The sequence below is a fragment of the Bos indicus genome, chromosome 4, assembly GCF_029378745.1.
Source record: "Bos indicus isolate NIAB-ARS_2022 breed Sahiwal x Tharparkar chromosome 4, NIAB-ARS_B.indTharparkar_mat_pri_1.0, whole genome shotgun sequence".
Lineage (NCBI taxonomy): Eukaryota > Metazoa > Chordata > Mammalia > Artiodactyla > Bovidae > Bos > Bos indicus.
The window spans coordinates 101,595,626-101,619,424 of record NC_091763.1 but is presented as its reverse complement, the minus strand read 5'-3'; the positions used below and the strand labels follow the sequence as shown (position 1 = coordinate 101,619,424).

General features: G+C 38.2%; 1 protein-coding gene across 2 annotated transcripts in view; it reads left to right on the top strand.

Annotated features, from left to right (window-relative positions):
* Positions 1 to 23,799, top strand: part of DGKI (diacylglycerol kinase iota) — a 513,531-nt gene that overhangs the window by 314,729 nt on the left and 175,003 nt on the right. For both annotated transcript variants that reach the window (XM_070788214.1, XM_070788213.1), the window contains exon 20: positions 22,819 to 23,018. In XM_070788214.1, the coding sequence (XP_070644315.1) occupies positions 22,819 to 23,018 (200 nt within the window). The remainder of the gene's footprint in view (positions 1 to 22,818; positions 23,019 to 23,799) is intronic.

Genomic DNA, 23,799 nt, shown 5'->3' with positions numbered 1-23,799 from the left:
TTTTGCTAAGTTGATAGTTGGATATAGATTCATCAGACACATATTTCTCCAAATCTCTTTTGTAAGCAGGGTTTTATTCTTCCAAAGGAGCATATGTAATGTCTGGTTCTCTCTCTCTCTCTCTCTCTCTGTCTTTGATGATCAATGTTAGGATCTAGGAATCATCAGGAATAGCACAGCAGTGATATTCTGACTCTCTTCTTCATTTGTTAACTGGGGTGTTTCTATAAGGAGAAGTTTTTCCTACACCTGCTGCTTGGTTGGGGCTTCCCTGGTGGCTCAGTGGTTAAGAATCTGCCTGTCAGTGCAGGAGACACAGATTTGATCCCTAATCTGGGACGATCTCACATGCCTCCCAACAGCTAAGCCATGTGCCCCAACTTTTGGGGTTTCCCAGGTGGCAGAGTGGTAAAGAATCCTCCTGCTAATAAAGGAGACACAAGAAATGTGAGTTCGATCCTTGGGTCGGGAAGATCCCCTGGAGTAGGAAAGGGCAACCTGCTCCAGTATTCTTGCCTGGAAAATTCCATGGACAGAAGAGTCTAGCAGTCTCCAGTTCATGGGGTCACAAGAGCTAGAGATGACTGAGCACACACTCTTTGATTACTTAGTTATACAGTTTGTTTCAGAGAAGCAGGACAAGCAAGTCTTTTATTCATATATTTTCAAAGTAATTTAGTTCATTAGTGTCCTTCGGTGACTGTGGGTTTAAACTGGCATCAGATTTGGGGGATTTCTCCCATCAAGGGTTGAAGTCTGTATAACCTCCCCTTGACTCTACGTGGGCTTACAAATACTTGGCGAATAGAGTACAGTGGAATCGATGCTATGTAACTTCTGAGGTTGGTCATTAAAGGCCATGCAGCACTGGGGAAATATGGTATGGATTGGTCTCTAATTAATAGGGATTTTGTAAATGCTAGGCAATATTTATTTAAAATATCCCGCTGCTTTCATTCGTTTAGTGTCACTCATAAATATTTATTGAATAGTTGTTGAAATCACAAATACTTATTGAACCCGTAAGTGACACTTGCTAGATAAAACAGGTACAAAATGAACCAATAGAAAAGCAGGGTTCTCAGGGTGCCCACAGTCCAGTGTTGGGAGGGAGGTGAGGAAGGAAACGAGCAATCACAGACTGAGGTAATAAATTCTGGGGGAAAGGGATGTGGAATGAGGATAGAAAGAACCATGTTTACAGATTGGAGTCTTTTTGGGTGAGATTGCCAAGTGGCCACTCTCATAGAGGCATCAGTTTAAGAGAACATGGAAACCAGTGGTGATGCAGATGGTGAATGAAGGGCAGAAAGAGTTAGATATATATTTTTTTAATTTGTTGTTTTAACTGTTATGGGGAGTTTGCAACTGATGGCATGAGACAGGATTGGATTAGTTGCTCAGAAAAGTTATCTGGATTTCAGTGTGAAAGTGATGAGAATCTACACTTCTGGGGACAGATGGAAAAATCAGGATGTTGGTACCAAAGTCCAGGTGAAGAGATGAGAGTATCTGAAAGCCTGAGTAAAGAAAGTGATGATGAAGACAGAAGGAGTTGATGAATGGATAGGAACTTATCTTGAGGGTGAGAAAGGGGTGGGTGGCCAGCATAGGTCATTAAAGGTGACAATATTATATGAGAAAGAAAATATAAAAGAAGGATAAAAGTGTCAAAAATGAACTCTGTTTCATGTAAGTCAAAATTGAAATCCCTGTGAGACATCTAAGAAGATATACAAATGTGCAGAGAACTCACTAGGTTGGGAGAGAGTGTTTAATATTCTATCTTTATCTTTATTTATCTTTCTATCTATCTCTCCCATCCTGTCATGAGTAGGTAAAGGAGAAAAAGAATAGATAGGAGTTGGTGTAGAGAACATGAAATTGTAAAATTATTAAATGTAGATTAAACTGCACAGTTTTGAACATCCCATGTAATTTAAATAACGTTACTTGAGCTCCAATACTTTGGCCACCTGATGTGAAGAGTCAATTCATTGGAAAAGATCCTGATGCTGAGAAAGATTGAGGATAGGAGGAGAAGGGGGTGGCAGAGGATGAGATGGTTAGGTGGCATCACCAACTCAGAGACACGAGTTTGAGCAAACTCCAGGAGATAGTGAAGGACAGGGAAGCCTGGCGTGCAGTAGTCCATGGGGTTGCAAAGAGTCAGATACGACTTAGCCACTGAGCAACAAAAACAACAACTCAAAACTCATATACAACTTACTATTGATGTGTATGAGTATCAAATTGTTGTTGTTGTTACTATCCATATAACATGGGCTTCCCTGGTGGCTCAGATGGTAAAGAATCTGCCTGCAATTCTTTAGCAGGAGACCTGGGTTCAATCACTGGGTTGGGAAGATCCCTTGGGGAAGGGACTGGCAATTCACTCCAGTGTTCTTGCCCAGAGAATCTCATGAACAGAGGAGCCTGGAGGGCTACAGTCCATGGGGTCACAAAGAGTCAGACACAACTGAGGGACTAACACTTACGTACTTATCCATCGGGCAGACACCGTGTATTTTTTTTTATTCAATAATTAAAGTGCTTTATTTTCAGTCCTTAAATTTCACGTTCCTTGAAATTATATTGATTACACGTGTAATCAATATTATATTGATCACATGTGTAATCAATATTATATTGATCACATGTGTAATCAATATTATATGGATTACATTTCTGAGAATGTAAATTATTTGAAAACACACATCTGTGTAAGGTGATTATATAAAGAGAACAGTGTAGTTATTTGAGTAAAAGTATGTCTGTTTTTGTGTATATAAAATATTCAGAGTGATCCTTTAAGAGAAATCTGAAATAGAATTACTAGAATGGGAGAAAAGATTATTTCTTTTAGACTATTTATCTTATAATTGAACATTTCAAGACAGAAGTATTCAGTTCATTTTACTGGTTGAATTGCATTCCTATTAATTAAGATGATTCTTCATGGGTGCTTGGTAACCCAGTTACCTTTTTGGATTTCATTCAGACCATAATCAGACATTGTAAAGTGTATTTATTTCTAGATGGAGAAGCTCTATACAATCAGCAAAAATAAGGCTGGGAGCTGACTGTGGCTCAGATCATGAACTCCTTATTGCCAAATTCAGACTTAAACTGGAGAAAACCACTAGACAATTCAGACTTAAACTAGGGAAAACCACTAGACAATTCAGGTATGACCTAAATCAAATCCCTTACTATTATACAGTACTAATGCCAAATAGATTCAAGGGATTAGATCTGATAGACAGAGTGCCTGAAGAACTATGGATGGGGGTTTGTGACATTGTACAGGAGGCAGGGATCAAGACCATCCCCAATAAAAAGAAATGCAAAAAGGCAAAATGGTTGTCTGAGGAGGCCTTACAAATAGCTGTAAGAAGAAGAAAAGCGAAAGGCAAAGGAGAAAAGGAAAGATATACCCATTTGAATGCAGAGTTCCAAAGAATAGCAAGGAGAGATAAAGCTTTCCTCAGTGATCAGTGCAAAGAAACAGAGGAAAACAATAGAATGGGAACGACTAGAGATCTCTTCAAGAAAATTAGAGATACCAAGGGAACATTTCATGCTAAGATGGGCACAATAAAGGATAGAAATGGTATGGACCTAACAGAAGCAGAAGAGATTAAGAAGAGGTGGCAAGAATACACAGAAGAACTATACAAAAAAGATCTTCATGACCCAGATAATCACGATGGTGTGATCACTCACTTAGAGCCATACATCCTGGAATGCGAAGTCAAGTGGGCCTTAGGAAGCATCACTACCAACAAAGCTAGTGGAGGTGATGGAATTCCAGTTGAGCTATTTCAAATCCTAAAAGCTCATGCTGTGAAAGTGCTACACTCAATATGCCAGCAAATTAGAAAAACTCAGCAGTGGCCACAGGACTGGAAAAGGTCAGTTTTCATTCCAATCCCAAAGAAAGGCAATGCCAAAGAATGCTCAAACTATTGCACAATTGCACTCATCTCACATACTAGCAAAGTAATGACCAAAATTCTCTGTTGAAGCCAGGCTTCAGCAATACATGCACTGTGAACTTCCAGACATTCAAGGTAGATTTAGAAAAGTCAGAGGAACCAGAGATCAAATTGCGAACATGTGCTGGATCATTGAAAAAGCAAGAGAGTTCCAGAAAAACATATACTTCTGGTTTATTGACTGTGCCAAAAAGTCTTTGACTGTGTGGATCACAACAAACTGTGAAAAATTCTTCAAGAGATGGGAATGCCAGACCACCTGACCTTCTTCCTGAGAAATCTGTATGCAGGTGAGGAAGCAACAGTTAGAACTAGACATGGAACAACAGACTGGTTCCAAAGAGGAAGAGGAGTATGTCAAGGCTGTACATTGTCACCCTGCTTATTTAACTTATGTGCAGAGTACATCATGTGAAATATCAGGGTGGATGAAACACAAACTGGAATTAAGATTGCTGGGAGAAATATCAGTAACCTCAGATATGCAGATGACACTGCTGTTAAGGCAGAAATGGAAGAAGAATGAAAGAGCTTCTTGATGAAAGGGAAAGAGGAGAGTGAAAAAGTTGGCTTAAAACTCAACATTCAGAAAACTAAGATCATGGCTTCCAGTCCCATCACTTCATGGCAAATAGATAGAGAAACAATGGAAACAGTGATAGACTATTTTGGGGGGCTCCAAGGGCTTCACTGGTGGCTCAGAGGATAAAGCGTCTGCCTGCAATGCAGGAGACCTGGGTTCAATCCCTGGGTTGGGAAGATCCCCTGGAGAAGGAAATGGCAACCCACTCCAGTATTCTTGCCTGGAGAATCCCATGGACAGAGGAGCCTGGTGGGCTACAGTCCACGGGATCGCAAAGAGTCGGACATGACTGAGCGATTTCACTTCATTTCAAAATCACTGCAGTTGGTGAATGCAGCCATGAAATTAAAAGACGCTTGCTTCTTGGAAGAAAAGTTATAACCAACCTAGACAGCATATTAAAAAGCAAAGACATTACTTTGCCAACAAAAGTCTGCCTAGTCAAAGCTATGGTTTTTCCAGTAGTCACGTATAGATATGAGATTTGGACTATAAAGAAAGCTGAGCGCCGAAGAATTGACGCTTTTGAACTGTGGTGTTGGAGAAGACTCTTGAGAGTGCCTTGGACTTCAAGGAGCTCCAACCAGTCCATCCTAAAGAAAATCAGTCCTGAATATTCATTGAAAGGACTGATGCTGAAGCTGAAACTCCAATACTTTGGCCACCTGATGCAAAGAAATAACTCATTTGAAAAGACCCTGATGCTGGGAAAGATTGAAGACGTGAGGAGAAGGGGACGACAGAGGATGAGAGGGTTGGATGGCATCACCGAGTTGATGGACATGAGTTTGAGTAATCTCTGGGAGTTGGTGATAGATGGTGAAGCCTGGTGTGCTGCAGTCCATGGGGTCACAAAGAGTCAGACACAGCTGAGCAACTGAACTGAACAGACTGTATTCAGACATTGTAACATTTATTTATTTCTGTCACAACTTTCTGCCATTATAGCTGTGAAGGTTCTTTCATGTTGAGTCTGTTTGTAAGTAATCTTAAACTTTTCAAGACAGTTCAAAGCATTATTCAGATTGAGCAATTGGGAGCCTAATTTGCTACATGGTATGCAATCCGAAGATTTCAGTCTCCTGAACTTTAAAGAAAGCATAGACAGCCCTCTTTTTGTTAATCAAAATTAAAATATGTAGGCTCTTTTGTATTTATGAATTAGAAAAGCAAAAGGTAAGAAAGGTTACAAAGAGAAATTCCCAAGGTTGAAGTTATACACATACCAGATATTTTTTTTTTAAAGAAAAAGGTAATATTAACATTTATTTTGGTAACATTTGTAAGTATAAGAGTTAAAAGTAAAAATATTTGTCATAATTACATGATGCATAATGAACTGTATTCATATTTTGAAGTATTTCCTTTCAGTTGCCTTATTTCCATGTTTTTAAGTATATATGGAATCATAAGTAAAATCCTACTCTTTCATTCTGTAAATATTTCTCAATTTATATAATAATTATTTCATCATGAAATGCTTCCTTTATGGAACTTTTAGGTTTCTGGATGTTTGGTGGTTTTAAAAACTCCTGTAATTAACATGATGTTCATAAATCTCATTTTACATTTTAAATCATCTTCTTATGCCATATCCCCAGGAGAGAAATTACTGATCCAATGGCATAAACATTTAAAGCCTCTTAATACAAATTATAAAGCTACTTTCTAGAAATTTTAAACTGTTTACTTGCCTAACAGCAATGTATAAGAATACCTGATGAGAAGTGATAGGAATTTAATACCCAACAGGTGCTGAAATGTGTTCATGGTTAGAGACAAAAAGCTATTATAATATTACTTGGTGAAGCAGAATGAGAGGATAAAATTACATCCCAGAAAGAAAAAAATTATGTATGTTTTATATAGTCAATTATGTCCAACAAAAAATGAGAGTAAGACATGTTATCTTTATTGTTACCTTTTATGTCTTTTTGGTGTTTTAAAAAGTCTGTTTTTTGCATATTTTGATGGGCATGTTTATTTTTTATTGTTGAATTACAGGGACTATTTATTTTATTATTATTATTTTTTTAATTTTATTTTATTTTTAAACTTTACAAATTGTATTAGTTTTGCCAAATATCAAAATGAATCTGCCACAGGTATACATGTGTTCCCCATCCTGAACCCTCCTCCCTCCTCCCTCCCCATACCATCCCTCTGGGTCGTCCCAGTGCACTAGCCCCAAGCATCTAGTATCATGCATTGAACCTGGACTGGCAACTCGTTTCATACATGATATTATACATGTTTCAATACCATTCTCCCAAATCTTCCCACCCTCTCCCTCTCCCACAGAGTCCATAAGACTGATCTATACATCAGTGTCTCTTTTGCTGTCTTGTACACAGGGTTGTTGTTAGCATCTTTCTAAATTCCATATATATGCGTTAGTATACTGTATTGGTGTTTTTCTTTCTGGCTTACTTCACTCTGTATAATAGGCTCCAGTTTATTTTTTTAATTTACTTTTTATTGAAGGATAATTGCTTTACAGAATTTTGTTGTTTTCTGTCAAATCTCATCTTGAATCAACCCTAAGTATACATATATCCCCTCCCCTTTGAACCTCCATCCCATCTCCCTCCCCATCCCACCCCTCTAGGTTGATACGCAGCCCCTGTTTGAGTTTCCTGAGCCATATAGAAAATTCCAGTTGGCTATCTATTTTACATATGGTAATGTTTCTATGCTACTCTTTCCATTCATCTCACCCTCTCCTCCCCTTATAAGTCTGTTCTCTGTGTATGTTTCTCCATTGCTGCCTTGTAAGTAATTCTTCAGTACCATTTTTCTAGATTCCGTGTATGTGTGTTAGAGTATATTTATCTTTCTCTTTCTGACTTACTTCACTCTGTATAATAGGTTCTAGGTTCATCCACCTCATTAGAACTGACTCAAGTCATTCCTTTTTGTGGCCGAGTAATATTCCATTGTGTATATATACCACAACTTCTTTATCCATTCATCTGTTGATGAACATCTAGGTTGCTTCCATGTTCTAGCTGTTGTAAACAGCGCTTCAATGAACAATGAGATACATGTGTCTTTTTCAATTTTGGTTTCCTCAGGATATATGCCTAGGAGTGGGATTGCTGGATCATATGGTGGTTTTATTCCTAAGGAATCCCCGTACTGTCTTCCATAGTGGCTGTATCAATTTACATTCCTACCGACAGTGCAAGAGCGTTCCGTTTTCTCCACACCTTCTGCAGCATTTATTGTTTGTAGACTTTTTGATGATGGGCATTCTGACCAGTGCGAGGTGATATCTCATTGTAGTTTTGATTTACATTAATAATGAGCGATGTTGAGCATCTTTTCATGTGTTTGTTAGCCATCTGTATGTCTTCTTTGGAGAAATGTCTGTTTAGGTCTTTTCCCCACTTTTTGATTGGGTTGTTTTTCTGGTATTGAATTGTATGAGCTGCTCATATATTTTGGAAATTAATCCTTTGTCAGTTGTTTCATTTGCTCTTATTTTCTCCCATTCTGTGGGTTGTCTTTTCACCTTGTTCATAGTTTCCTTTGCTGTGCAAAAGCTTTTAAGTTTAATCAGGTCCCACTTGTTTACTTTTGTTTTTATTTCCACTCCTCTAGGAGATGGGTCATAGAGGATCTTGCTTTGATTTATGTCATCAAGTGTTCTGCCTATGTTTTCCTCTAAGAAATTTTGAGGAAAATTTTGAGTTTATTTTGAGCTTATCTTTGTGTATGGTGTTACGAAGTGTTCTAATACCACTTTTTTACATGCAGCTGTTCAGTTTTCCCAGCACCATTTGTTGAGGCTGTCTTTGCTCCACTGTATATTCTTGCCTCCTTTGTCAAAAATAAGGTACCCATAGGTGCATGGGTTTATTTCTGGCCTTTCTATCTTGTTCCATTGGTCTATATTTCTGTTTTTGTGCCAGTACCATACAGCTTGGTGACTATGGCTTTGTATAATCTCAAGTCTGGAAGGTTGATTCCTCCAGCTTCATTCCTGTTTCTTAAGACTGCTTTGGCCATTTGGGGTCTTTTGTGTTTCCATATGAATTGTGACATTTTTTGTTCTAGTTCTGTGAAAAATGCCATTGGTAATTTGATAGGGATCACATTGAATCTGTGAATTGCAGGTACCATTTATATACAAGTCTTTTGGCATATGTTTAGTGCAAATATAGTCTGCTTATTTTTAAATTTTTAATGTTTCTTTTGATGGGAAGAAGTTTAAACATTCTTACAAATTTCAGTTTTATGAGATAGGCATATTTCATGTTAGAGCTTTTTGTGTCCTTAAGAAATCTTTGCCTACTCCAGGAAAGGTTGGGAAAATATTCTCCTTTGTTTTCTTCTTGAAGATTTACAGTTTTAGCTTTTTATGTATAAGTGTATGATTCAGCTCAAATTCTTGTATATTCTGTAAAGTAGCTTTAAAATTCATTTTAAAAAATACAATTATCTAAAACTTTGCAAGTTTCTTAATAACATGAGAGATGAAATAAAAGAATTTTATTCCCACTGAAAAATTGATGCTTTTGAACTGTGGTGTTGGAGAAGACTCTTGAGAGTCCCTTGGACTTCAAGGAGATCCAACCAGTCCATCCCGAAGGAGATCAGTCCTGTGTGTTCATTGGAGGGACTGATATTGAAGCTGAAACTCCAAAACTTCGGCTACCTGATGTGGAGAGCTGACTCATTTGAAAAGACCCTGATGCTGGGAAAGATTGAGGGCAGGAGGAGAAGGGGACGACAGAGGATGAGATGGTTGGATGGCATCACTGACTCAGTGGACATGGGTTTGAGTGGACTCCGAGAGTTGGTGATGGACAGGGAGGCCTGGCGTGCTGGAGTTTATGGGGTTGCAAAGAGTCGGACACGACTGAGTGACTGAACTGAACTGATTCCTGTCTTTAAGATATATATTTACCCAGTTTTTTTCCCAGCACTATTTGTGAAACAGACTTTCCTTTCCTATAGAATTGCCTATAGATTCTTTTCTTTGCGTAGAATTTCCGTTATTTTCTGTAGAATTGCCTTAGAGCTTTTGCCCCTTGATTGTATGTGGGTCTTTTTCTAAACTCTGTTTTGTTTCATTGATTTGTTGATCCTATGCCACTTCCATACTGTTTTGATTGCTATAGATTTCTTTTAAGTCTTCAACCTGGTAATATAAATCTTTTCACTTTGTTTTTCTAAGAGTGTTTTAGTGATTACACATCTTTTGATTGTATACAGATTTTAGAATCAGTTACTATCTACAAGAAAAAAGTGTTGATTTTAATTGGGATTGCTTTGAGTCTATAGATAAATTTAGGAAAAATTGGCATATTAACTTTATTGAGTGTTCCAATCTAGAAACATGATATATTTCTCTATTTTTCAGTTGTTCTTTAATTTCTCTTAGCAGTCTTTTGTAGTTTCAGTGCAGTTCAGGTCTTTGGATACCTTTTGTTAAATCCATTCCTGAGTATTTTATACTATTTAAGTAGTATTATTTTAAATTTCGCATGTAATCATTATTGCTGCTGCTGCTGCTGCTAAGTCGCTTCAGTCGTGTCCGACTCTGTGCGACCCCATAGACAGCAGCCCACCAGGCTCTGCCGTCCCTGGGATTCTCCAGGCAAGAACACTGGAGTGGGTTGCCATTTCCTTCTCCAATGCATGAAAGTGAAAAGTGAAAGTGAAGTTGCTCAGTCATGTCCAACTCGTAGCGACCCCATGGACTGCAGCCCACCAGGCTCCTCCGTCCATGGGATTTTCTAGGCAAGAGTACTGGAGTGGGGTGCCATTGCCTTCTCCGAATCATTATTGCTAATACATAGAAATAACTTACATGTATGTGTACACAGGTGTAGATATTTGTCTTGCAACTTTGCTAAATTCACTCATTACTTCTAGTAGTTTTTGATATATTCTTGGGTTTTTCTGACCTAATTGAGTGGTTTGTAAATAGGGACAAGTTTTATTATTTCCTTGGGGTGTTAGTTCCTCAGTCGTGCCTTACTCATTGTGACACCATGGACAGGGGTCCACCAGGGTCCTCTGTCCATGGGATTTCCAGGCAAAAATGCTGGAGTAGGTTGCCATTTCCTTCTCCAGGGGGTCTTCCTGACCCAGGCATCAAACCTGGGTCTCCCACATTGTGGGCAGATTCTTGACCATCTGAAACCCCACATCTTTTATTTTTCTTGCCTTAGTGAATGAGCTGGCAATATATTGAGTAACAGTGGTAAAAATGAACATGCTTGCCTTTTTCCTGATTGTAGGAGGGAGCATTCAATGTTTCATTAGATATGAAAAACCCTTTATGTAATTAAGTAATTATGATTCTATGAACAGTTTTCTGAGAGTTTCTTTTTAAACCACAAATGAATGATGTATTTTATCAAATGCTCTTTTTTGGTATTTTGGAAGTGACCTAATTTTCTCCTTATCAAATGCTCTTTTTTGTTATTTTGGAAGTGACCTAATTTTCTCCTTTGTTTTCTTTATATCACAGATTCCACTGATTTTTTTTTAAAGAATTACTAATCTTGCATTTTCAAGATAAGCCTCACTTGATGTATTATCATTTTTTAGTATGCTGGATTCAGTTTACTAGTATTTTGTTAAGCATTTTTGTGACTATGTGTATGAAAGATACTAGTCTATAAATTTATTTTCTTATTAATATCCTTTATGGATCTTGGTATCAAGGTTATACCCATAAATTGAGATAGGAAATGTCTGGTTTTTGAAAGATTTGTATAAGATCGGTATTATTTTTTCCCTTAAGCATTTTATAGAATTTAATCCTCAGAGCTTGAGACTTCTCTTGAGGCAAGAGTAGATATAGAATTACTCACATTTTCTATTTCTTATTCAGTCAGTTGATAAACTGTATTTATCAAGGAATTTGTCCACTTCATAGAAATTAAGTCTGTTGGCATAAAGTTGTTCACAATGTTCTCTTATTTTAATGTCTGTAAAATCCCCTCCTTTATTCTTGATAAAAGTAATATGTTACAGACCTTTTAGTCTTATAATTTCATTTTTATCTCCCTTATTTTGTACTAGTTTTTTTTTTAATGTACTACCCTTGGACATATATATAACCCCACATTTCAGTATTAATATTTTTGCTTTTATTATTATTTTGAAGAAATTTAGAAATGAAAGAACAGTCCATAGTCTGTTATGTGTACCCACATATTCACCATTTCCAGCTTTTGTCACTTCTGTTGATCAGATTTCATCTAGTATCATTTTGCTTGAGTTTGAACGATTTCCTTTAGCATTTCTTATAGGACAGTTCTCTTGGCAGTAAATCATTTCATATTTAATTTTTCTGGAGTGTCTTTATTTTATCCTCATTTTTTGGGAAGTATATTTGTATGAATACGGAATACTGGATTGACTAGTTTCTTTTCTGGCTTGCTTCAGCACTTTATTTTTTCTTTTTAGTACTTGGTTTATTTTTGGCTGAGCTGGGTCTTCATTGCTGTGAGGACCTGCTCTAGTTGTGGTGTGCGGGCTTCTCATTGCAGTGGCTTCTCTTGTGGAGCACAGACTCCGAACATGGACTCAGGAGTTGTGGCACACGGGCTCAGTAACTGGCACACGACTGTTGCTCCGCGGCATGTGGGATCTTCCCAGACCAGGGATTGAACCCGTGTGCCCTGCATTGATGGTAGATTCCTATCCACTGTACCACCAAGGCAGTCGCTTTGAAACTCAATATGTGGTTTCACTTTCTTCTGACCTCCGTGTTTTAGGGATGAACAGCCAGTTACCATCTGTATCACTGTTCCCTTGTGTGTAATGTACCTTTTTTCTCTGATTTTTAGATTTTTCTTCTGTGTTTAAGCCTCTCTGTGTTTGTTTAGCTTTTCTGTCACTGCTGTAAACAAATTACCACAGATAGTGGCTTAAGATCACACACATTTATTCATAGAGTTTGGGAGGTCAGAAGTCTAAAGTGGGCGGTTGGGCTGTGTTTCTTCCAGAGACTCTGGAAAGGACCCAGTTCCTTGTCTTTTTCCACTTGTTGAGGTGGTCTGCATCCCCTGGCTTATGGCCCTGCCTCACTCTGACCTCTGCTTCTATACTCACGTCTTGTCCTCTGATTCTCGTGCCTCCCTCCTTTGCTTGCAAGGACCCTTGTGAAGACACTGGGGGCCCCTTCCTCAGATAATCCAAAATAATCTCCTATCTCAACATCCTTAGTTTAATCGTAACAGAAAGGACCCTTTTGGCTTGTAAGTTTTCATAGTTTCTGGGCATTAGAATGCAGGCATCTTTTTCTTGGTGGTGCTTGTGGTGGGCATCATTCTAACTTCCACATGATTTTCTTTGTATTTATCCTCTTTTAGGTTCATTGATCTTTTCGGAACTGGAGTTTGACTTTTTCCCATAGATTTGGAATATTTTCATCTATGTGTTTTCTGCTCCATCCTTTTCCACTCTCTTATGTGTACTAAAGATGGCTTGTTGTTGTCTCACAGATCCTGGAAAACAATTTCATCTCTTGTTTTTCAGATTAACTAATTTCTGTTGTTCTGTTTTCACGTTTACAGACCCTTTCTTTTTTATGCTGTCCAGTTTGCTCTTAAATCAATTTAGTGGTCATTTCAAAAGTGTTTTCTTCATCATGGATCACATTTTCTTGCTTCTTTGTCTAGTATGATTGATTATATGCTGGAGAGATGATGTGTTGTATGGAGTCTGGCTTTTATTTTATTGTGACTTAGCTGATACGGTTTTAGCATCATATTCTACTAAGTCTAATGTAAGGGATGGATGCTACTAGGCTGGTGTTAAAAAGAAAAAAATCAATAGGGTGTGTTAGTTATACAGATTTGTTTGATCCCAGGCTATTGTTGATTGTTTGATTGTACTGTATTCACTCTGTCATAATACTGCAGATTTCAGGGGATTGATATGAAAATAGCTTGAACCCATGGAGATGATGATTTTCCAACCTGCACCATTGAATCCCAGGCTAGATCTTGGCAGAGAAGTTGAAGAGCCCCCTTTGTGGCTTTTTTGCCTCTCATTTACTCACCTTAATAGTTTAGTTCAGTTCAGTCGCTCAGTCGTGTCTGACTCTTTGTGACCCCATGAACTGCAGCACACCAGGCCTCCCTGTCCATCACCAACTCCCGGAGTCCACCCAAACCCATGTCCATCGAGTCGGTGATGCCATCCAACCATCTCATCCTCTTTTGTCCCCTTCTCCTCCCACCTTCAATCTTTCCCAGCATCAGGGTCTTTTCAAATGAGTCAGTTCTCTGCATCAGGTGACCAAAGGATTGGAGTTTCAGCTTCAGCATCAGTCCTTCCAATAAATATTCAGGACTGATCTCCTTTAGCATGGACTGGTTGGATCTCCTTGCAGTCCAAGGGACTCTCAAGAGTCTTCTCCAATACCACAGTTAGTGAGTATTCAATAATGCCTAGATTAATTTTAATGAGCAGAAGGCAAGTTTTTTAAATAAAGCCCTTTCCTTTTCACTGTCTTCTGCTTCATACTGGTCATGCATTAGTCCTATGGCTAATACTGTCAAAGTAAGGCAAGGGACTCTAGATGGTATGTGGTAGAATTTGGGAACATGAAATTATTTCCTAGCATCATAAAATGCTAGTGTGAAAACAGGCCATAATAGGCTACCAAATACTTGTTATTTAACATACAGAGAAACTGAATCTATGGAGCTATTTTTGCTGTAAATAGTGACTCATATGGATAATAATGAAGTGAATTGCAATACAATTGCTGATTGTATATAGACTGCTTACAGAATGCATTGAAGTAGGATTTTAAAACATACCCATATCCTGAAATCTTAATATTTGATAAAATGGAAAACAATAAAACTTAATGGCATTGCTTCATGGCAATAAAACAGCATGTCAAAACTTGTATAAATAAATGTGGAGTAGATGATAATGGTGCCACTGCAAATTACTTAATAATTTCTCATTTTGGTGACTAAGGTTGTGTGTCAGACAGGGGAAATAACCCATGTGAGGTAGTTCAATTGAGGAAATTTAATCCAGTGGACTAATTATGGGATGTTAGAAAAAGAACTGGAAGGAAGTAACCTGTAGATAGCTATCCATGGATTGGCAACTGCAGAAATTCTCTGCAACCTCCAAAGCTGGAGGGATAAAGGGAAGAGACGATATTACCAGCACTCAGGAGCCAGGGCCACTAGGCAGGGGTGGAACCCTGGAGAAGTGACATTGATGGGTTCTGCAGCAAGGGTCATCAGGCAGGAGCTGGGACTCCAGAGGAAGGAATCAGGCCACGAGAGCTGGGGTCACTGCTATAGTTTGCTGCCTGTCTGGGCTGGACCATAGAGTCAGGGGTGGCTGGGCGAGAGTGCTAGCCTGTGGGAAATGGAAGCACAGAGAAGAATCAGCCACAGCCAGATACTGCTTGAGAAAAAGAGAGCTAAGGAGAAAGATTTGCTCTCTCCTGTCTTTCTCCCAGCTAATTTTTATATTTATATTTTTGTTTCTTATTCCTAGTCCTTTAATACATCTGAGTTGATAATGTGTATGATGTGAGCTAGAATACTAATTTTTCTCTATTATAGGAAGAAGTATTCCCAGCACCATTTGCTAAATTATCTATGATTTCTCCAGTAATTTATAATCCCATATTCAAATATTCTGCATCCTCATGCATATGGGTTTATTCAGTGCTTTCAATTCATTTCCTTTGACCTTTATGTCTTGTCTTGTGCAAACACCTCTATTTGAATTACACATCTCAATATTTAATAAGGATCATCTATTTTTCTTTGTTTTCAGAAGGTTCTCAGTCGTTTGTGGACCTTATTCTTTGGAATTAATTATAGAATTGGTTTGACAAGATTCTTCACAGTAGTATTTCTCGTATTCACTTGGAATTACATTGAATGTATTATTTTGGAGGAAATTAATATTATTAGAGTATTAAATTGTCCCATCCATGAGTATGGCATGACTTTCCATTTCTTTAAGTTTTCCTTTGTGTCTCCAATAGTTTAAAATTTTTCTGCCTAAGAGTCTCATGCATTGCTTTGTTGATTTTGTTGGTATTATATGACATCCTACTTTTTTAATGTTTTTTATTATGATTTTGCTTAGTTATGACCAGGAAAGGGGAATGCTATTGTATTTTTTATTTGATAGCGTACCTTTCTTATGAGGTTTAATTCTTGGCCTGTGAATTTTCTTGGAATTTCTATGTATGGGATGATACCTGTGGGAATATTACCAGGTTTGCTTTTTATTTTCTTCCAAACCTTTTTCTTCCAGTTTTATTTTCTTGACTGACTATGTTGTTTAAGATCCTCCACTACTATGCTGAAAACTTGCATTACTGGTGGAACATTTTGTCCCTTGAAAGGAATGCTTTCATATTTTCTTAATTCCAAATAATGTTTTCTCTAGGAGTTTTGGTAGATGACTTTTATCAGTTAAATAAGTTATGTCCTATTCCTAGTTTTCCAACAATTGATTCTAAAAGGCACTGACTTTATTTTTTTCTGCATCTTTTGGATGATAATGGTTTTTTCACTTAAAATGTAATGTGGTGAAATTGTATTTCCTTTTTTGCTTTATTTTATTTTTATTAAAGTATAATTAATTTACAGTGTTGTGTTAGTTTCAGGTGTACAGCAAAGTGATTCGGATATGTGTGTGTGTGTGTATATTCTTAGATTCTATTCCATTTTACAAGATAGTGAGTATAGCTCCCTGTTAAGTCCTCATTGTTTACCTATTTTGTACATAGTAGTATATGTATGTTAATCTCAAATGCCTAATTTATCTCCTCCCAGCATCCCCCACATTTTGCTTTCCCCTTTGGTCACCATAAGTTTGGTTGGCATGTCTAGGAGTTTGTTTCTGTTTTGTAAATAAGTTCATCTGTATCATTTAAAACATTTCCACAAACTAGTGCTATCACATGAAATTTAAAATTATATTGGTATGTGATATTGGTATAAAATCCAGTTAAGATTTTGTTTTCTGTCGCTGCCCTTATCTGGTTTTGTTATCTTAGCCATAGCATCATTTCCTAAAATAAGTTTTATTAGACACTGTCTTTCTTTAAAACTTGGATAAACTTGTAAAACATCTAAGTCCACTTAGCACATTTTGGTGTGGGGTTGGAATGAGAAACGTTTTTGATAACTTTCAATTTTTAAAACCAGTTTAAGCTATCCAATTTCTGTATTTAGTATACCAATTTTTGCAGTTATATTTTCCCAGAAATTTATCTAGAGTTTCCAGTTTAACATATAGATCTTCATAACATGACTTCTAAACTTAGTTCATGTACACTATGCAGATACACTCACAGCTTACAGTTTGCAGAACAGTAACTGCACGTTTAATTGATTAAAACTGCAGTGTTCATAACATATTCTGGGAGAAGAGTTACAAATTTCCCAATGTAATATATGTCTTGATTTGAGTAGCTGCCCACAATATTCTTATTTAGAAAGGTATTCATGATAGTTATATGTGGGCTTCCAATAAAAATGTGTTTATGTTGCTTTCAAACTATAGAATATTCAGTTGCTCTGTTGATAAAATCTAAAGAGGAAGGAAGACACTTATTTCTGTTTATCATGCACATTAATGTCCTGTCTTATTTGGTTAGTATTTGATATCATGTACAATCACATAATATATTTATCCTCTTTTGCTATATTTTTTAATAAAACAAATTTTCCCTTTTTTTGTTATTTGATATTATAAGATTACAAGATATTACAAGATTTGTTCATCTTTTAAAAAAAAAAAAAAGAACAGATTTTCGTGTTGCCGATTGTCTCCCGTGTTTCTTATCCACATCACTGACTGTGGCCTTGGGCATTTCTGTTCAGGGACTGGGTCTGGGAGTCAGAGCCCAGTCTCCCCTGTCAGTGGGGAGAAGGAAATGTCAGAGGACTTGCCTTCTTTCTCTTCTAGTCTCCCAACCCAGAGTTGTCCATCCTGTCATCTGGCAGCAGGTGGAATAAGGATGTGAGTAGTAACAAGGAGGATAAGATTTGAAGAGAGATGAAGAATGGTATTCTGGGGAGGAGCATATTGTGGAAAGACAGAAGATCTCGTGCTATTCCTGTGGCCTTAAAGTTGTTAGTGACTGTAGGACAGTAAATGGCAACAGATGTACTTAGCTTTGTTTTCCTCCAAATTCATATACTACTGAAAAGGCAATATTTGACATTTTCGCAACAATATAATACATGTTAGGTTGAACAGACAATTGAATATCTGTCATTAATATACCAATAGATTTTTTATTGGTGGATTCAAAAATCCTGGACATGATTATGGTTGTTAGAGCCTGTGCCTTATAGGATGTGAAGCCTACACCCATCTGAATGATGAAAAATACCTATTTCTAACAAGTCTTTTAAAAATTACCTTTAGTCTAGCTTCTTCCAAAAATAAATTACTATGGTTGTGCTAACACTAATAGAGCTGTCTTTATTCTGAGAAGCTAATTACTATAATTCCTCTTGTGCCTGTGCAGCGATCCTGGATTGATTCTGAAATGCCAGTGGAACTGCCACTGACAGCTATTTACCTCTGTTTGTTGCACTTGCTATCGATCTACCATTGAGTCTGAGAATATGCTTTAAACATGCTCTATGGTACTGTGGGAGCCTTCTGATACCAAGGGGTTGGAAAGTATTTAAGTAGTTTCAAGTCCTGTCAGACCCAAGGAGTAACTTACTTACTTGGCTGCTTCTGCATTTTTATTTGTCATTGAAAAGTGAAAGTGAAAGTCGCTCAGTTGTGTCCGACTCTGTGCGACCCCATGGACTATAGCCATCCAGGCTTCTCTGTCTCTGGAATTCTCCAGGCAGGAATACTAGAGTGGGTAGCTGTTTTCTTCTCCAGGGGATCTGCCCGATCCAGGGATTGAACTGGGGTCTCCTGCATTGCAGGCAGATTCTTTACCAGCTGAGCTACCAGAGAGGCCCTTTATTTGTCATTAGGCCTAGTCAAGACTGAGGAAAAAGGAAGAAACTGGTATTTCTCCCACTGAATGAAGGGATACAGCTTTGTCAGATACATATTGGACTGCGAATTACTTGAAGACAAGGGAAATATATTGGGAAAGTCCTGGAGATGCTAATAGTGCGTCAAATCCATAGATTAACTTAAATGGGTCATTTAAGTACAATCAGAGAAACTTTCAGCTGAGTAACAGGATTGGGTAATAGGCTAGAAAGAATTTTAGTAAATTCTTACTTCATTCTCCTCTGCCTCCTTGTTCTACTAATTGAATAAAATTGTATGTAAGGGTTACAATTGAATGCTTTTTAACATCAAACGTGTTCAATAATAATAAGTTCTTTTCAGTTTTTGTTCTATTTTCTTTCCCTCCTTTCTGTTCCTTTGTGTTTCTTTTATCTTTGCATTTATACATAAACAGGTTTCTATTGTTCAGATTAATATGAGTGCAAAAATAGCTCAAAGCACAAAATAAATCCAAATACCTGGGAACCAAATTAGTGGAAGTTGACTTCACAAATCTCAGTTAACAAGTTTTTATTCCTCATTCATAAGATAGAGGTGAGAAGTATGGAAACAAGCTGATAATATGTAGATTTCCCTTTTTGAGTGAATCTTTTAGATTTTGAGCTACAGTTAGTATTAACTCCTTTTAAAGATTTGTTTCAGATCAGATCAGATCAGTCGCTCAGTCGTGTCCAACTCTTTGCGACCCCATGAATCGCAGCATGCCAGGCCTCCCTGTCCATCACCAACTCCCGGAGTTCACTGAGACTCACGTCCATTGAGTCAGTGATGCCATCATTATAAATTGATACTCAAATGCATTATAATAGAACCTTAAAGGACAGAAATGGTATGGACCTAACAGAAGCAGAAGATATTAAGAAGAGATGGCAAGAATACACAGAAGAACTGTACAAAAAAGATCTTCACGACCCAGATAATCATGATGGTGTGATCACTGACCTAGAGCCAGACATCCTGGAATGTGAAGTCAAGTGGGCCTTAGAAAGCATCACTACGAACAAAGCCCATGGAGGTGATAGAATTCCAGTTGAACTATTCCAAATCCTGAAAGATGATGCTTTGAAAGTGCTGCATGCAATATGCCAGCAAATTTGGAAAACTCAGCAGTGGCCACAGGACTGGAAAAAGTCAGTTTTCATTCCAATTCCAAAGAAAGGCAATGCCAAAGAATGCTCAAACTACCGCACAATTGTACTCATCTCACATGCTAGTAAAGTAATACTCAACATTCTCCAAGCCATGCTTCAGCAGTATGTGAACCGTGAACTTCCTGATATTCAAGCTGGTTTTAGAAAAGGCAGAGGAACCAGAGATCAAATTGCCAACATCCGCTGGATCATGGAAAAAGCAAGAGAGTTCCAGAAAAACATCTATTTCTGCTTTATTGACTATGCCAAAGCCTTTGACTGTGTGGATGACAATAAATAAACTGTGGGAAATTCTGAAAGAGATGGGAATACCAGACCACCTGATCTGCCTCTTGAGAAATTTGTATGCAGGTCAGGAAGCAACAGTTAGAACTGGACATGGAACAACAGACTGGTTCCAAATAGGAAAAGGTGTATGTCAAGGCTGTATATTGTTACCCTGCTTATTTAACTTATATGCAGAGTACATCATGAGAAATACTGGACTGGAAGAAATACAAGCTGGAATCAAGATTGCAGGGAGAAATATCAATAACCTCAGATATGCAGATAACACCACCCTTATGGCAGAAAGTGAAGAGGAACTAAAAAGCCTCTTGATGAAAGTGAAAGAGGAGAGTGAAAAAGTTGGCTTAAAGCTCGACATTCAGAAAATGAAGATCATGGCATCCGGTCCCATCACTTCATGGGGAACAGATGGGGAAACAGTGGAAACAGTGTCAGACTGTATTTATTTGGGCTCCAAAATCACTGCAGATGGTGACTGCAGCCATGAAATTAAAAGACGCTTACTCCTTGGAAGGAAAGTTATGACCAACCTAGATAGCATATTCAAAAGCAGAGACATTACTTTGCCAACAAAGGTCCATCTAGTCAAGGCTATGGTTTTTCCTGTGGTCATGTATGGATGTGAGAGTTGGACTGTGAAGAAGGCTGAGCGCCGAAGAATTGATGCTTTTGAACTGTGGTGTTGGAGAAGACTCTTGAGAGTCCCTTGGACTGCAAGGAGATCCAACCAGTCCATTCTGAAGGAGATCAGCCCTGGGATTTCTTTGGAAGGAATGATGCTAAAGCTGAAACTCCAATACTTTGGCCACCTCATGTGAAGAGTTGACTCATTGGAAAAGACTCTGATGCTGGGAGGGATAGGGGGCAGGAGGAGAAAGGGACGACAGAGGATGAGATGGCTGGATGGCATCACTGACTCGATGGACGTGAGTCTGAGTGAACTCCGGGAGTTGGTGATGGACAGGGAGGCCTGGCGTGCTGCGATTCATGGGGTCACAAAGAGTCGGACACGACTGAGCGACTGATGTGATCTGATTGAACAACTGTTAGTAGTATCTACTATAGTTAAATATACATCTAAACTTACAGCATAGCAATTCTACTCATTGTATGTATGTATCCACCAAGAAATACAAGAAAGTTTGCCTCAATAATAGCCCCAAACTTGAAACAGCCAAATGTTTACCAGAAGAAGAGTAGATAAATATACTTTTCTGCTGCTAAGTCGCTTCAGTCGTGTCCGACTCTGTGCGACCCCATAGACCGCAGCCCGCCAGGGTCCGCCTTCCCTGGGATTCTCCAGGCAAGAACACTGGAGTGGGTTGCCATTTCCTTCTCCAATGCATAAAAGTGAAAGGTGAAAGTGAAGTCGCTCAGTCTTGTCCGACTCTTAGCGACTCCATGGACTGCAGCCTACCAGGCTCCTCCATCCATGGGACTCTCCAAGCAAGAGTACTGGAGTGGGGTGCCATTGCCTTCTCCGATACTTTTCTATTACTCAGAAATAATGATAAGCAAAAGATGTCAGACATGAGACTATATGTTGGATGATTTATATGAACTTCAAGTTCAAACACATTGAATCTATGGTAATAGAAATCAGTTAGTGGGAGGTGAGAGGAGTATAAATAGATCGGAGATTGGACAGAAGCACTGGGAAACCTTCTGGTTGCTGTAAATTGCCTAAAACTTAATCTGGATGGAGATTCACATATGTGTATAAAAATGTTCATCAAACTGTATAAGACAGTTTGGGCACTCTCTATGTATGCTGTAACCAAACATATTATTTGATTTTAGTTCATCCTTGTAAGGGTGAGTGATACTAAAGTAATTTTTTTTTTTTTTTTTTTTACTAAGGCAGAGAAGTTATGCTAATTCATTGCAGAATTTTAATGTTGGATTGACTTTTCATTTTGTGGCTACTGTAGTGAACCAAGCTCTTATTGTGCTTGATTTTGATCCTCAAAGCTGCTTTACTTTTCAGAATGTTTTCAACTGAGGATTATTATTTTGCATTTCATTGATCTTATACAGATTAGGAGTAGTTTGAGGAGGTTTTAGGTAAGAAGGAAAAGCTTGCCTGAAGTTTGAAAATTTTTCTAAGGATGGGTAGCATATTTTAATATAATGCATATTTAATATATAACTATAATAATTATATAATATATAAATATATTTATATATTAGCGATAATATAGTGGCTGTCTTAAACTATGTATTTTGTCTTTTTTAATATTCTTTCTGTTTTGCACACATTAGTTATTTAATGGAAGTAGATAACAAAAAGAGCTTTTGTATTAACCTAACATGATTAAGGCTGAAAATACATAAAAGCAAAAAGTGGCTGTCAATGAGGATTTGTGATCAAGCTTTCAAAAGTTTAAACATTTTAGCTTATTTGTATTCATGATTTACCCAAGGTTTCCCATTTTACTCACAACTAACAGCTTTCACTAAGTGTTTTTCAAAGACCTTTAGATTATATGCAGTGGACTTGGGGTTTCTGGGTTTCCTGAGTAGCAATTCTTTTTTTTTTAAGATTTTTTTTAATGTGGATCATATTTAAAGTCTTTTTTGAATTTGTTACAATGTAGCTTCTGTTTTTTATGTTTGGGTTTTTTGACTGTGAGGCATGTGGAATCTTAACTCCCCGACCAGGGATTGAACCCGCACACCCTACATTGAAAGGCAAAGTCTTAACCACTGGACCACCAGGGTAGTCCCTCCTGAGTAACTCAGGCACTAAGCTCTTGCTTCCTTTTGCCTCTTGTCTTTACAGGCTGCCCTGCAAGTCGGAGGCCATGGAGAAAGGCTGCACCAGTGTCGGGAGGTCATGCTGCTAACTTACAAATCCATCCCCATGCAAGTGGATGGGGAGCCCTGCAGGTTGGCCCCGGCTATGATTCGGATCTCACTGAGGAATCAGGCCAACATGGTGCAGAAGAGCAAGAGGAGAACGTCCATGCCTTTACTCAATGAGTGAGTCTGCCCTCGCCCACCTTTGTGAACACGGAGACCGTGGCAAGCAGGGCACTGAGCATGTGCGTGGCCGGAGGCCTCCCTGTGCTGAGAGAGGAGAATAGTCCAGGGACCTCAGCTGTCCCTTGGCCTCTTGCACATATTTCTTCTTCATGTTTACTATACGGTGACCACACGCTTCTTTCAGGAGTAATTGTTGTATGTTAGATTGATGATGCTTTTTCACCGACCACCCCCTTGAGTATATATTGACTGGGACCAGCAGAAAATCATTGAGTGGTTCAGGGTCATAAAACCTGTCTGGTTAAACGTGTTTGCTTTCATTTTAAGAAGGCACTGTTGGCCTCCTCTTCTTGACCCTGGTCACTTGGAGATTGTTGGTTTCTCCAGGGCAGAAGGTTGGCAGAACTGGGTTTTGGCTCACCTCTCCCCATATTGCATCTCCTTCTGCTTGTTAGTGGACTGTCCCTTTCCCAATGCTCCCAGTTTGGAGTGCATATTCTCTGATGCTTCGACTCAGTTTTTCCATTGCTGGAGAGCATCCTGTTATCTAATAGATGAGACCTGACCCATGACTCAATGCCTGAACAAAATGTAGCCCTCCTGGACCCTTTCCTTTCTTGGGTGCTTTGATAAACTGATTTGGAAAAGGTGATAATGACTGGCTATGTTGAGTGCATATTCATTTTATAGAGTCCCTTTATCTAATTTTTTTTTCAATTGTATTTCCATTTATTAGCAATAAAAACATAGAAACCAAAATTAAAAACAATACCATTTA